The following is a 13,360-nucleotide window of genomic DNA, read 5'->3' on the forward strand; positions in this document are numbered from 1 at the left end:
TAAGAAAAATTGTAATCTCATCTCTTTATATTGTTTGTTTCAAAAATGCATAGAACTGTCCTATTTCTCTACACTCTATAGTGATAACTAATTGAGCCTTTGAGAGTTTCCTTAAGACAAAACACTTCAAGCTATTAACAATTAACTCATAGCGGAGGATATTCAGCAGCTACTGGAATTAAAGCATCATTGTTATATCTAATACAGCATCCCCTGACAGTTTAGAGAAATTGGTGAAAGGAAGCAAAAATAAAAGATGAGGAACTTTCAGGCTTTACATGAGCAAAAATATTGTGTTTCAGATACAGGTCTTATACTGCAAAGAAAATAACCATCTCTACCAAAAGGGGAAGAGAGAAAAAAAACTTAACCCTCTTTCCTTTTAGGGAGTGAAAAAGATATAGGCTTTCAGAGTGCCTTACAAGGCAGGCACATTCAATCATTGCTAGCACAAGTCTTCTCTCTTCACACAGAACTGGTTTCAAAGTTGGATTTGAAAACATTTAGTAAAATAGTCAGACACAGACCAGTTAAAAACCCAACACAATTTAACCCATGTTAAGATACCTTGTTCCCACTTCCCCAAGAGAGGCAGGCAAGAAGCATTTGCTCTTAGTGAGAGCTGCTTGTTTTAAATACCCAAATCAAAACTAGTTCTCGGTAGAAGGCATCTTCCCATTTCATGGGTCAGCTAGCTTTGAGACAGGGATGCTCACTTACTAAAATAAATTATTCACACCCCAGGTCAAATACAGCTCTGGAAAAACTTGGAGTTGATGTGAGCCAGAACAAAAACAGAATTGCTAACTAGATTCAGGTTATAGAATCTTTGTTGATCAACATGCCAGAAATAACAGTAAGATTATCAGATTCTAGGACCGGTCAAGACTACGGTGCTGGAAGAAAGTGTATTGCATATTGGAAGAGCTGAGTTAACAAGTAACTCCAGCTACCCTCTGCCCCACAAAAAATGATGTTTTCATGGAGACTTGGTTCAGGCTGACACTTTCTGAAGAGTACAAGCCTCTTCAAAGGGCCCAAATATAAGCAGTTTTTTAGATCAGTGGAATTTTGCAGTTGAAAACTCCAGAGAACTGCATTGTCAAGATGTTCAACTAAGCCGATTACATAGGAATATATTACCATATGTTTAAGTTCTGCAGAGACATGAATTTTAAGAACATCCTGTAAATAAATTCTGTACATAGCCTACTTTCTACTAGAGCAATGGCCACAGTACACAAACTACCAATCTGGGCAATTTTATTGCCAAATGAGTAAAGAGACGATGAATGTGCTTTTAGGAAGCTTCTTAACCCTAGAGCAACAGAGGGTTCTGTGGCACCTTTAAGGCTAACAGAAGTATTGGGAGCTTAAGCTTTCGTGGGTAAGAACCTCACTTCTTCAGATGCAAGTAATGGAAATTTCCAGAGGCAGGTATAAGTCAGTATGAAAGCTTTTGCTCCCAATACTTCTGTTAGTCTTAAAGGTGCCACAGGACCCTCTGTTGCTTTTTACAGATTTAGACTAACACGGCTACCCCTCTGATACTTAACTCTAGAGGTGGTCCCTCCACATCAAGAGGTAGATATTCACAGGACTGTGTTGCAGAACTTATGCCACCGTGCTCTCTTCTGTAGACACAGAACTTCAGTCCTCTCTAGCACCTTTCAAGAGCAGCAATTTTTAAAAGAAGAGAGTTTAACTGCTTTCTATAATTTAGAAACAGTTAGGGCTTACCTACAGGACCCTATGGTAATCAGACTACAGGCGGTGTAAACTGCACCATGCATTAGCATACTGTGCTGCAACTCTCCCTTACGGACCTGATCTAGAGGTACAAACTAAAAAGGCTCCTACTTTGCATTAATGGATTCCTGTTTAAGGAGGACTTTTAGTTCACATCAGCAGCATCCACACAGGACAGTTACAGTGTAGCACAGTAGCCTATGCTTCAATTTACAACTCTGTAATTCTAACTGCTGGGCTATGCAGATGGAGCCTTTGATCAAACGGTCATGAGAATGTAGAGTTGTATATATGACTAAATGTGACAAAGATAAGTGCGTACTTTAAGGATTTACAGGTTGTACATTATGTGTCTGGGATTGTGTGTCTACAATTTTTCTTCAGGGCTTGTCTGGTTTCTATGGCATTCCATGTGCTGGGTATAATCCACTTAGGATGAGCAGATGTCCTAATTTTATAGGTACAGTCCCAATTTTTGGGTCTCTTATATAGGCTCCTATTACACCCCCACCCCCCTCCCCCCAATCCCGATTTTTCGCACTTGCTGTCTGGTCATCCTAAATCCACTCCTTCCTTCTCTTCTGCCTGTAGCCCAGACAGGCTTCACTGCTCTGTTTATAAATAGCTGTTATTCGTCCCACTTCTTGTTGATCTCATCTGCATTCCCCCTCCTCTTCATCAAGGTCTGCAAGTGCTTGAAATCTGTTCTTTAACTGCAGAACGAAGGCTTTCTGTATTTCAAGGGACTTCATCTTGTCAATGTCATAACATTGATGTCCCTTGTTTGGTGGACCCACACTTCAGTTTTAGCTTGAAGGCGGTCACAAAGTGATGGTCACTGCCAACATCTCCACCTCTTCTCACTTTCACATCTGTCAGTGAGTGTCGCCATTTGCCATTGATCGTAATATGTTCAATCTGGTTCTTATTGCTGCCATTTGGAGAACACCATGTCAGCCTGTGAATTTCACAATGTCGAAATAGGGTTCTGCCAGTGACTAGGTCATTTATATTACAGAAATCAACAAGCCCGTCTCCATTTTCATTCATGATGCCACACCCTTGTCTTCCCATTGCTCTGTCATTTGTGTTGTCCTTACTAAGCCTGGCATTCAGGTCTCCTATGACGATAGTTAAGAGTACCATGCCATGACCTAACTCCGCCTGTAGTGCAAGGTAGAATTTGTCCTTTACTTCTTCATAACTCATTTGTCAGAGCATATCACTGGATCAGGGTGATATGTTTCCCTTTCAGTCTGGCTCTCATAAGTCTGCTGATGAATTTCCATTCAAGCAGGGAATGCTCCACTCCCTTCTTCAAAAAGGATGGCAACACCCTCATGGTGTTGTCCATCATCACAAGCAGAAAACAGCAAAGTTTCTCCCAAGGCTGCTGTTAATATTCCTGATCCCATCCATCTGCTCTCACTGACACCCAGGATGTGTAAGCTGTAGTGTCTCATATTTGCTGTGACCTGAGCTAGCTTCCCTGTTTTGTACATTGTCCGTACATTCCAAAAAAAAAGTTTGGTTTTTGTCTTGGTGTTGAGCATTTCAGTCTTCATGCCAGTGGCTTCCTTTTGGCTTTCACCACTGGCAGGACAAATACCACGAGCAGTATAGCAAGGCACACCGGGAGGTCAAACACCTTGTGAGAGTGGACAAATGGCATTATGTTGATAATCTGACAACACAAGCAGAGGATGCAGCTGCTCGTGATGAACAAGGAACCATCTACAAAATGACACGGCTCATCAGTGGTAAATGGCAGACACCAAACACACACACAGGAACAGACAAGGACACCTACTGATAACTGAAAATGAACAAGAAATGTGCTGGACAGAGCATTTCAAAGAATTGCTGAACAGGGAGACACCTAAAAAGGAAGCAAACATCCAGGAGGCAGAGGAAGATCTTGATATCAACACAGACACTCCAACTAAGGAAGAGATCATTCAAGCCATCAAATCATTTATATAAAAAAAAAAAAAAAAAAAAGGGGGAAGCTCTGGCAAGGATAACTGGAATACAGAATTGTTCAAGGTAAATCCTAAATTAGCAGCATCTATAGAATCATAGAAGATTAGGGTTGGAAGAGACCTCAGGAGGTCATCTAGTCCAATACCCCTGCTCAAAGCAGGACCAATCCCAACTAAATCATCCCAGCCAGGACTTTGTCAAGCCAGGCCTTAAAAACCTCCAAGGATGGAGATTCCACCACCTCCTAGGTAACCCATTCCAGTGCTTCACCACCCTCCTAGTGAAAGAGGGTTTCTGAATATCCAACCTAGACCACTGCAACTTGAGACCATTGCTCCTTGGTCTGTCATCTGCTACCACTGAGAACAGCCAAGCTCCATCCTCTTTGGAACCCCCTTTCGGGTAGCTGAAGACTGCTATCAAATCCCCCCTCACTTCTCTTCTGTAGACTAAACAGTCCCAGTTCCCTCAGCCTTGCCTCATAAGTCATGTGCCCCAACCCCCTGATCATTTTTGTTGCCCTCTGCTGGACTCTCTCCAATTTGTCCTCATCCTTTCTGTAGTGGGGGGCCCGAAACTGGACACAATACTCCAGATGTGGCCTCAGTGCCGAAGAGGGGAATAATCACTTCCCGCGATCTGCTGGCAATGCTCCTACTAATGCAACCCAATATGCCGTTAGCCTTCTTGGCAACAAGGGCACACAGCTGACTTATATCCAGCTTCTCATCCACTGTAATCCCCAGGTCCTTTTCTGCAAAACTGCTGCTTAGCCAGTTGGTCCCCAGCCTATAGCTGTGCATGGGATTCATCCATCTTAAGTGCAGGACTCTGCACTTGTCCTTGTTGAACCTCAGATTTCTTTTGGCCCAGTCCTCCAATTTGTCTAGGTCACTCTGGACCCTATCCCTACCCTCCAGTGTCTCTCTCTCTCTCCCCCCAGCTTAGTGTTATCCGTGAACTTGCTGAGGGTGCAATCATCCAGATCATTAATAAAGATATTGAACAAAACTGCCCCAAGGACCAACCCCTGGGGCACTCCGCTTGATACTGGTTACCAACTAGACACAGCCATTGATCACTACCCATTGATCCCAACAATCTAGCCTGCTTTCTATCCACCTTATAGTCCATTCATCCAGCCCATACTTTAAACTTGCTATCTATCCTGGCCCCTCTACTTACATCAGTCTGGGAAAGGGAAAACGTGCCAGATGAGTGGACCAATGGTGTTATAGCGAAGATACCAAAGAAAGGAACTCTCAGTAATTGTAATTACTGGCATGGTATCACACTTTTATCTGTGCCAAGCAAAGTATTGTGTAAGATCATAGTCCAGCATATATCAGAGGCAGTTGATAGTGTTCTCAGAAAAGAGCAAACTGGTTTTCAGAAAGGGTGTAGATACACAGACCAGATCTTCACTCTACAAAACATAATAGAATAGTGCTTAGAATGGCAATAGCAACTCTACATAAATTTCATAGATTGAGAAGGCTTTTGATAGCATTCACAGGACCAGCCTATGGTGCATTCTGTGTAATCAATACCAAAAGCTTCTATTTCAGCTTTACATGCAGTGTTGATCACAGTGAGCTCATTTTTGAAGTCAAAACAGGAGTATGTTGGGGTGTGTCACGTCTGCAATCCTCTTCAACATTGCCACTGACTGGGTAATGCGGCATACAACAGAAGACATGCCAACAGGTATTAAATGGACACTTCTCATCCCTTGAAGACCTGGACTTTGCAGATGATGTCGCTCTGCTATCACATACCCAACACCATATACAAGAACAAACAACTCGACTCAACGCATTCAGACAGCAAATTGGACTGAAAATCAACTGCAATAAGAGATATCCTGACCTTTAATATTTCCTCACCATCACAGATAGAGGATTATGTTCTCACCATTGTAGAAACACTCACACTCAGGCAGCACCATCAGCCAGGACGGCAGAACAAAACAAACAAACAAACAAACAAACAAACAAAATCAATAAAACCAGGAACACCTTCAGGAGCTTAAATACAGTCTGGAAATCATCAAAACACCACCAACACCAAACGCAAGATTTATCAGAGCTGCGTACTTTCAACGCTACTTTATAGCGCAAAATGCTGGGGAATGAGAAAGTAGGACATGTCTAAACTGTCTTCATTCCATATAACTTGCCTCAGAAAAATCCTCTATCTCAAACCAAGATCTATTGACACAGTGCAGGCTAACAGGATCTGAGCACCATCATTGCCAGGAAGCGTTGGAGATGGATTGGTCACGTGCTTCGGATGGAAACTGATTCCATCACCAGAGTAGCAATAAGATGGACACCTGAAGGCAAGCGAAAACGAGGCTGCCTGAAAACACGGCGAAGAGCTGTGGAAGCCAAGCTGAAAAACCTGGGAACCACTGATAGACTTGCCAGAAACAGACAGGAGTGGAGGAGCATCATCACTGCCCTAAACACCAGAGATGTAATAGGAACATCATAATGACAACAATGACATTATGCTTCAGGCGATCTCTATATCAGTACCAGGTGTTCAACTTACTGAAAGCCATGCATAAGTACAGATTCAGTTCTGTGCTGAACTAGACTAACATTATTTGGCAGAGAAGATGGTACCATATCACATTAGAACCTAGTTTGTCAAGCAGTTTAGCGCAATTAAGAGGCCTAGGGCAGGTCTACACTTTAAATGCTGCATCAGTGCAGCTGCACCATTATAATGTTTAAGTGAAAGCTCTCCCATTGGCATAGTTAATACACCTCACCAAGAAGCAGTAGCTATGTCGCTAGGAGAAGCTTTCCTGTTGACACAGTGCCGTCTACACAAGGGGCTAAGTCAGTATAACTAGTTGTACTGATACAGATCTGTAGCATAGACCAGACACTAGGGCAGAACATGATTCAACTACACCCAAGTTTTAAGTGCTGTCTAAACAACTAAGTTGACAAACCCTAGAAAAGACAGGGTCTAAACCCAGTGACGTATTCATTGCAATACACTCCATGAATCCATGAGGTTTGCTAGCACACTGTTGTGATGGCCATAGGCCCAAGTTGTTTTGAGTCAGGCCAACAACCATAGACTGACTCTAGAAGCACCCCAATGCCAGTTCGTAAAGGGCTCCCTGGTACATAACAGTAAGACTCAGATGGCCTGACCAGGTTAAACACCTCACACATGTAATTTATTTAAAATGTGTCGTGTAATTATAATTGGAAAACTAACAACTCACCGATCTTCATTATTGCATGGTGTATGTACTGTTATCTATACCTTTTTTTGTAGGTTGTGCTGGAAATGTGTAACTAAAATGTGTTTAAACCAAGCCTGTCAAGAGAAGTCAATTTTAACTTTTTTTTTTTTTTTTTTTTTGGGGGGGGGGGGGAGAGAGAGAAGAGGTGTGTCATCTGGAAAAAACTAAGGGGCCAACATCCCAAGCCAGGTGTTGGCAAGGACAGTGGGCTATTCGTTTGTATTGAAGATTGCAGGAAGATTAATTGCATTGTAAAAAAAAAAAAAAAAAAAAAATCAAAGGTGGGGGAAAGCCATCATGGCATCTACACCACACAGCATGGTACCTACACTGAGCAAGGAAAGGAACTTTACCTGGGAATACATTTCAGATTAATAAAATTTCAAAGGTTTGATGACTAAAGAGATGGGAGAGAATTTATTTTATTCATTATCTGAGGAAGGAAGGAAACTAAAGTCTGAGCTCAGTGTGTTGAGCCCTGGCTAAAGAATGAGCTGGCTAGCCATGCTGGAAGAATGACTATGGTGAGGAAAAAGGAATAAACTCATTTGTTAAGTAAGTTTTAGTCTTAGAACCATTTTAATCCTTTCCTTATACTTGGTATCACTTAAAAATGTGCATCCTTTTGTTAAGGAACTTGTTTTAACTTTTACCATAAGCCAACTCAGTTGTTTGATGGAAGTAGGTGGTTTAATCATCTCACTAAGTTAATAAGCTGCTGTGTGCTCTCTTTAAAGCAGCAAACTTGATAATGTTCTGTGGGTGCCACAGTCAGAAGGACTCAGCAGAGAAAGATGTTTTTGGGGAGAACTCAGGATTGGGAGGGTGTTAATATCAACCCTGCAAGGAATAACCAGTCTGGTGGAAGCCAAGGTGAGGTTGTTGTGCTGCAAGCATGCGGATGTCAGAGTTCTGAACCAAAAATGCACAACACAGAAGCACCCAGGATTACAGGGCAGGTTGTGACAAAACTCCTTACTGGTCTGGGTTGAACTGTTGTGACCATCACAACTTATCCAACTTTTGGATGCAGTGGCCCTATTCAGTTTATGCATTCATCTAGCTGGCAATTTTGATCATCAAGGGTTATTATAGGCACTAAAATCAAGCAAGCAATTTTGTTGCTAGAGGGTACAATAGGAAAAAAAATGAAGTATTAAGAGACTCTCCTATAAATCTGATTTCTGTAGGTTAAATAGTTTTCTGACAGCAAAGCATAGGTTACAGATGTCAATATTATTACAGATATTTAAGTTCTTGCTGCTGAGTAGCCATGTGTGTTCTATCAGTTCCAGACCAATTAGAGTTCACTATGTGCATGGAGTGTTGTAAACCCTCTTTAGAGCTGCCAACACTCGAAAACACTTATCCCTTGAAGTGCACACATTTGTGCTAGCTCTCATTAAGCCAGCCCAAGTATACCAGCATAGCCACAGTACCATGGGTAGCAGCAGCGGAGGCACGGCTTAGCCATGGGAGTATATACTCCGTTTCAGGCAGGTTTGTACTTGACCCAGCTAAGCCATGCCTCTGCTGACACTACCTGTGCTACTGCAGCTACTCTGGTATTTACACCCATGCTAGCTTAATAAGAACTAGCACAAATAGCTGTATGCAAGCAGGTGGGGGGGGGGGGGGGAGAAAACACACCTACCCTGTAGTATAGACATAGCCAAAAAGTCATAATGGTAGCAAGGAATGCACAGATCTGGCAACACCAACTGAAAATTCTGTTAACACCTGCTGGAAGACTGGTTCACAGCTAAAATATGCTTTGGCATAAGTGGATAATAAATATTGTTTCATTATGTAAACCTCATCTCCATTTAAAATATGTTTAATGAAGAAGACACAATTAGTATTTTATTTGTTCACATGAATAGTTTTTAGTCTCAAATGGGACTTAATATAGATTTGGCCAATACTTCTACCACAGAGTCGTCCTGTTTTGTCAACATTCTCTTTCTACTGTGGTATTGCCTCTTCCCCATCCCAAGTACATTGGGCTGACTTCTCAATCTTTAGATAAAAAAAACTGTAACTAAATTTCCAAGTCATTTGTTACAACATGGCAAATGTATGCATCCTCTGCAATGCATTTCTTAGATGGCTTCAAGAGACCTGGCTTATTTTGCAAGTTAGGTAACATTCTGTTGTGCTCCTGCCTCTTATAAAATCCTATTTAACCTGACAAGGATTTAAAAAAAAAAAAAAAAACCACTTAATAAAAGACTATGAAAGTCATCACTTTGGTACCTTATTGGGGTAACAATGTCAAAATCCAAGATGCTTTTTGTTTTGCATGTTCCTCAACCAGGTTGTGCCATCTTGTGACCTCTCTCTATCAGCCTTGCCTGCTCTCTGCTGTAGAGAGAACTTTAAATTTTAGAGTATCTCTAATTATAATTCTGCTTTGGATACTTATTGTAGGTGGAAATAGGAGATGTTGAGAAGCTGGAGTTAAAACAGCACATGGACAAATCCAGTAACTGACTAGTAAAATATGAGCTATGCAGACAGCCACATCACGCTTTTGTTCAAAGGAATAAGGCCTCGGAACATCAACTGGAGAAATATAGAGAAACAGGTTAGGTCATTAGTAGTATATACATTTGTGACTCCCCAGTGAATGGGTAACTTTATGACAAAGGACCTGTTGAGAACTTAACTCACAGAACCAAATATTTAGCTGAAAAATGATCCAACATAGTTACAGCTTTTGAAATCTGAGACTGGGGCAAGATCCTAATTTTGTTTTTGAATAACTGGTTCCTAGTTTTGAAAATAGCTCATTCAACTTGAGGCTCAGGGAAAGGCAAGCTTCTTTTCCATCTTTATGTGCTTTACCAGCACGATTTAAACAATGGGCCTTGCTTGAAAGTCTTTTCAGAGCAAATTAGATGCAACTGATTTCCCCAAGCAAGACTCCTAAATCAAAGTTAATCCAAACTAATCCTGTATTCTTCATCTATCCAAGACTCCTGAATAAAAACAATGAATTCTAGGTACAAGAATTAAGACTGGGCCCATAGAGGGATAATGGAAGTCTTCTCAGACAGAACACCAGCCAAAATTTTATGATCCCCCCCCCCCCCCCCCAAAAAAAAAAAAAAAAAAAAAAGACAGGGATTTGGGGGTAAGTGGACAACAACCAAAGATTAATAAGCAAGCAAGGTGGTGTGTTTGAATGTCACTGGAGAACCTCCTCACTTTGAGAGTGATTTTATGAATTAGCCAGCACCATCTAGTATGGCCAACGTTTGTTTTACAATAGGAATTTTAAGTAGTTTCCAGTTTGTTTTAAATGCCAAGTTTTTCCTACAACTAATGTTACTAGAGCATATGGAAGTCAGTTATGTTTGCAGGCATTATTACAATCTTGTAAATTTTACTTTCCTATTACAAGTAAAATACTGATGTTTACTGATATGAAGACAGGCTAACAAGCAGCCAGAATAGCAAGTTCTCATGACACTATTACCAGGTTACATTTTAGATCAGGACTGAAGCAGATTTTCCTGGGAAAACTAGAGTTTGAAGTTATTGTATGAACAGTCACACTAAGTTATATGGAATTTATCAGAGCTGGAAAATATCTACGCAAGTGATTAGAAAACTACTGCTTGCAAGTAGAGGGCCTAAACCAGGGGTGAGCAAACTTTCTGGCTCTTGGGCCAAATCTGGGTATGGAAGTTGTATGGCGGGCCATGAATGCTCACAAAATTGGGGTTAGTGCAGGAGGGGGTGTGGGCTCTGGGGTGGGGCCAGAGATGAGGTCAGGGTGTGGGAGGGGGTTCAGGCTGGTGGTGCAGGCTCTGGGGTGCAGGAGGGTGCTCCGGGCTGGGATTGAGCAGTTCAGAGGGTGGGAGGGGGAAAATCAGAGCTAGGGTTGGGGCGCAGGAGGGACTCAGGGGCGCAGGCTCTGGTGGCACTTATCTCAAGCAGCTCCCGGAAGCAGCAGCACATCCCCCTCTCCAGCTCCTACGTGCAGGCGCGGCCAGGCAGTTCTGTGCCCTGACCCATTCACAGGTGCTGCCCCTGCAGCTTTCATTGGCCGCAGTTCCTGGCCAATGGGAGCTGCAAGGGTGGTGCTTGGAGTGGAGGCAGTGTGCGGAGCCCCATGGCTGCCCCTAACCATAGGAGACAGAGGGGAGACATGTTGCTTCTTCTTGGACCTGCAGCATGCACACAGCCCCTGACCCTGCTCCCCAGCAGGAGCTCAAGGGCCAGATTAAATTGGCTGGCGGGCCAGATGTGGCCCGCAGGCTGTAGTTTGCCCACCCTGGCCTAAACAATCCATCTCTGGAGTTTTTAAAAAGAGTTTCCATCCCTTATGGATATGTGACTTTGCTACTGTTCTTATTTTTCACAAGCAGCTGCTTAAAGCTGACAAGACTGGTTAATTTTAGTGCCACTATATGTTGCCCAGGGGAGGCTTCTGAAGTCTCATTTTTAGTTGCTGCTGCTTGTGAAAACCAGGAACAATTGCAAAGGCAGGCACTGGACTTCTTAACAGAGAGAAGGATCCACTAAATGGAAGGCTGGGGAAGGAATAGCTTAGTACAGTGTTTCTCAAACTGGGGTCCCTGAGGGAACTTCAGGGGCCACAGGCCCTGCTGATCAACTCAAGTCTTCCCCCTCCCTCCCAGAGGCTACTGAAGCCAAACCAGGAGATTTTAGGAACTCAAAGTCCAGTGGTGTAGTGAGGCTAAGGCAAGCTCCCTGCCACATACCACTCATGGAAGCTGCCAGCACATCCCTGTTCTGCACAGAGACCCCCTGGTCTTCCCTTCTCTCTGGCAGTGCCCCCAAGATGTGCTGGTTGCTTTTGGGAGCCTCCTGAGGTAAGCACCATTGGGCTGGAGCCTGCACCCCCCCCCCCACCCCCACCCCCCACACACACCCCCAATCCCAGCCCAGAACCTGCACCCCCTCCCGCACCCAAACTTTCTCCCCCCAGTGCCCACACCCCAACCCTCTGTCCCAGCCGGATGACAGTGAGTGAGGGTGGGGGAGAGCAAGCAAGGGGCAGGGCCGGGGACTTGGGGGAAGGGATGGAATGGGGCAGGGCCTGGGGCTGCACCAGGGGCTTGGAAGTCCCCAAAAAGTTTTAAATCAAAATGGGGGTCCTCGGATTGCTAAAGTTTGAGAACCGCTGGTTTAGTACAGAGACCTCTGTACTTGTCAGTAGGCTCTGGAATAGGGATTAAGGTTTTAGAAATGTCCTAAAATCAGACATGAATGCAAAAGATGGAGCTCCCCCAAGTACGGTCCAGGGACAACAAATACCATCATCTTCCCCAGTGGGTGGGGAGAGGAGACTTCAAGACACACAGGTCCATGGATTATCACTCTGCTCACCTCTTGTCCATCAGTATAAATCCAGAGACTACATTAAAATTGTTGAATCTTCATATGTTTAGGAAGATCTACATTACCTGAGTGTGAAAATTTGAAATAGTCGTCGTTTCTATGTCCTTCTTGCCCAGAATTTCCATTTTCACTGGAGTGTTGGGGAAATTAAAAGCAAAATAATCCAGGAAGTCTGGCAAATAGGCAGCTGCGCCATGTACTATGGCTAAAGCATAGTAGGCTGCATTTTTCTCATTTTCACTGAATGACAAAGCAAGAAATTCTTCTGCAAATCTCTCCATCTCCACTGGAGACAAAAATGAGAGTTCATCCATGTAGGCATGAAGGACCAAAGCACCACCATTAGACTGATGTTCTTCATGAATAAAGTTACTAAATTTAGTGCCCGTTTTCAAGAAACTGCTGCGAACAGAGTGCTCTTGATGAGTCATAAATGGTGTCTGAACTCCCTGGGGTACCCGATATTCCTGCATTCCCAAATTCAATCGACACAGCTGCTCATCCTTCAGATACCTGAAGGATTCCTTGGTCACTTCCGAGTTATCACTCTGTACTTGAGTCAGAATCTCTTTGTTGATGCGAGTAAGTCCGGCACAAACTGTTTGTACTTCTTTGTTGTACATTTTAAGGCGTTTCCCTCTCATATCCTCCCGGTGTTTCTTTTTCTTCTTTTTCTTTATCTTCTTCATAATAAGACTGTCAACTCGCTGGGTTTTGCCATTTTCATCTGGAGCTTCTGGCAACAAACAAAAACGGGAAGATTAGAGCTCTACAGTTATAGCAGATTTATCCAAAAAGGAATTAAGAAAAATGCTACACTTCCTAAAGCCATCTTCTTCTGAAAACTATTAGCAGGTTTCACATTGGTTTAATTTTACATTAGCATATTTGCTTTTGGATTGGCATATATGTAACAAAGCCACATTTGAGTACATAAAACACTAAAAAAACCAACATCTAGTTACTATACAAAAATCTTGAATTAAG

At 42.9% G+C, this 13,360-nt stretch overlaps 1 protein-coding gene across 1 annotated transcript in view; it reads right to left on the reverse strand.

Moving 5' to 3' along the window:
* Window positions 1–13,109, reverse strand: part of RSBN1 (round spermatid basic protein 1) — a gene marked incomplete at its 5' end in the record, with an annotated part of 29,948 nt that extends 16,839 nt beyond the window's left edge. Inside the window, 1 exon segment of the mRNA XM_034770619.1 lies at window positions 12,439–13,109. Within this exon segment, the coding sequence (XP_034626510.1) occupies window positions 12,439–13,109 (671 nt within the window).
* Window positions 13,110–13,360: the final 251 nt, after the last annotated feature.

Source organism: Trachemys scripta, chromosome 4 (genome assembly GCF_013100865.1).
Source record: "Trachemys scripta elegans isolate TJP31775 chromosome 4, CAS_Tse_1.0, whole genome shotgun sequence".
NCBI lineage: Eukaryota > Metazoa > Chordata > Testudines > Emydidae > Trachemys > Trachemys scripta.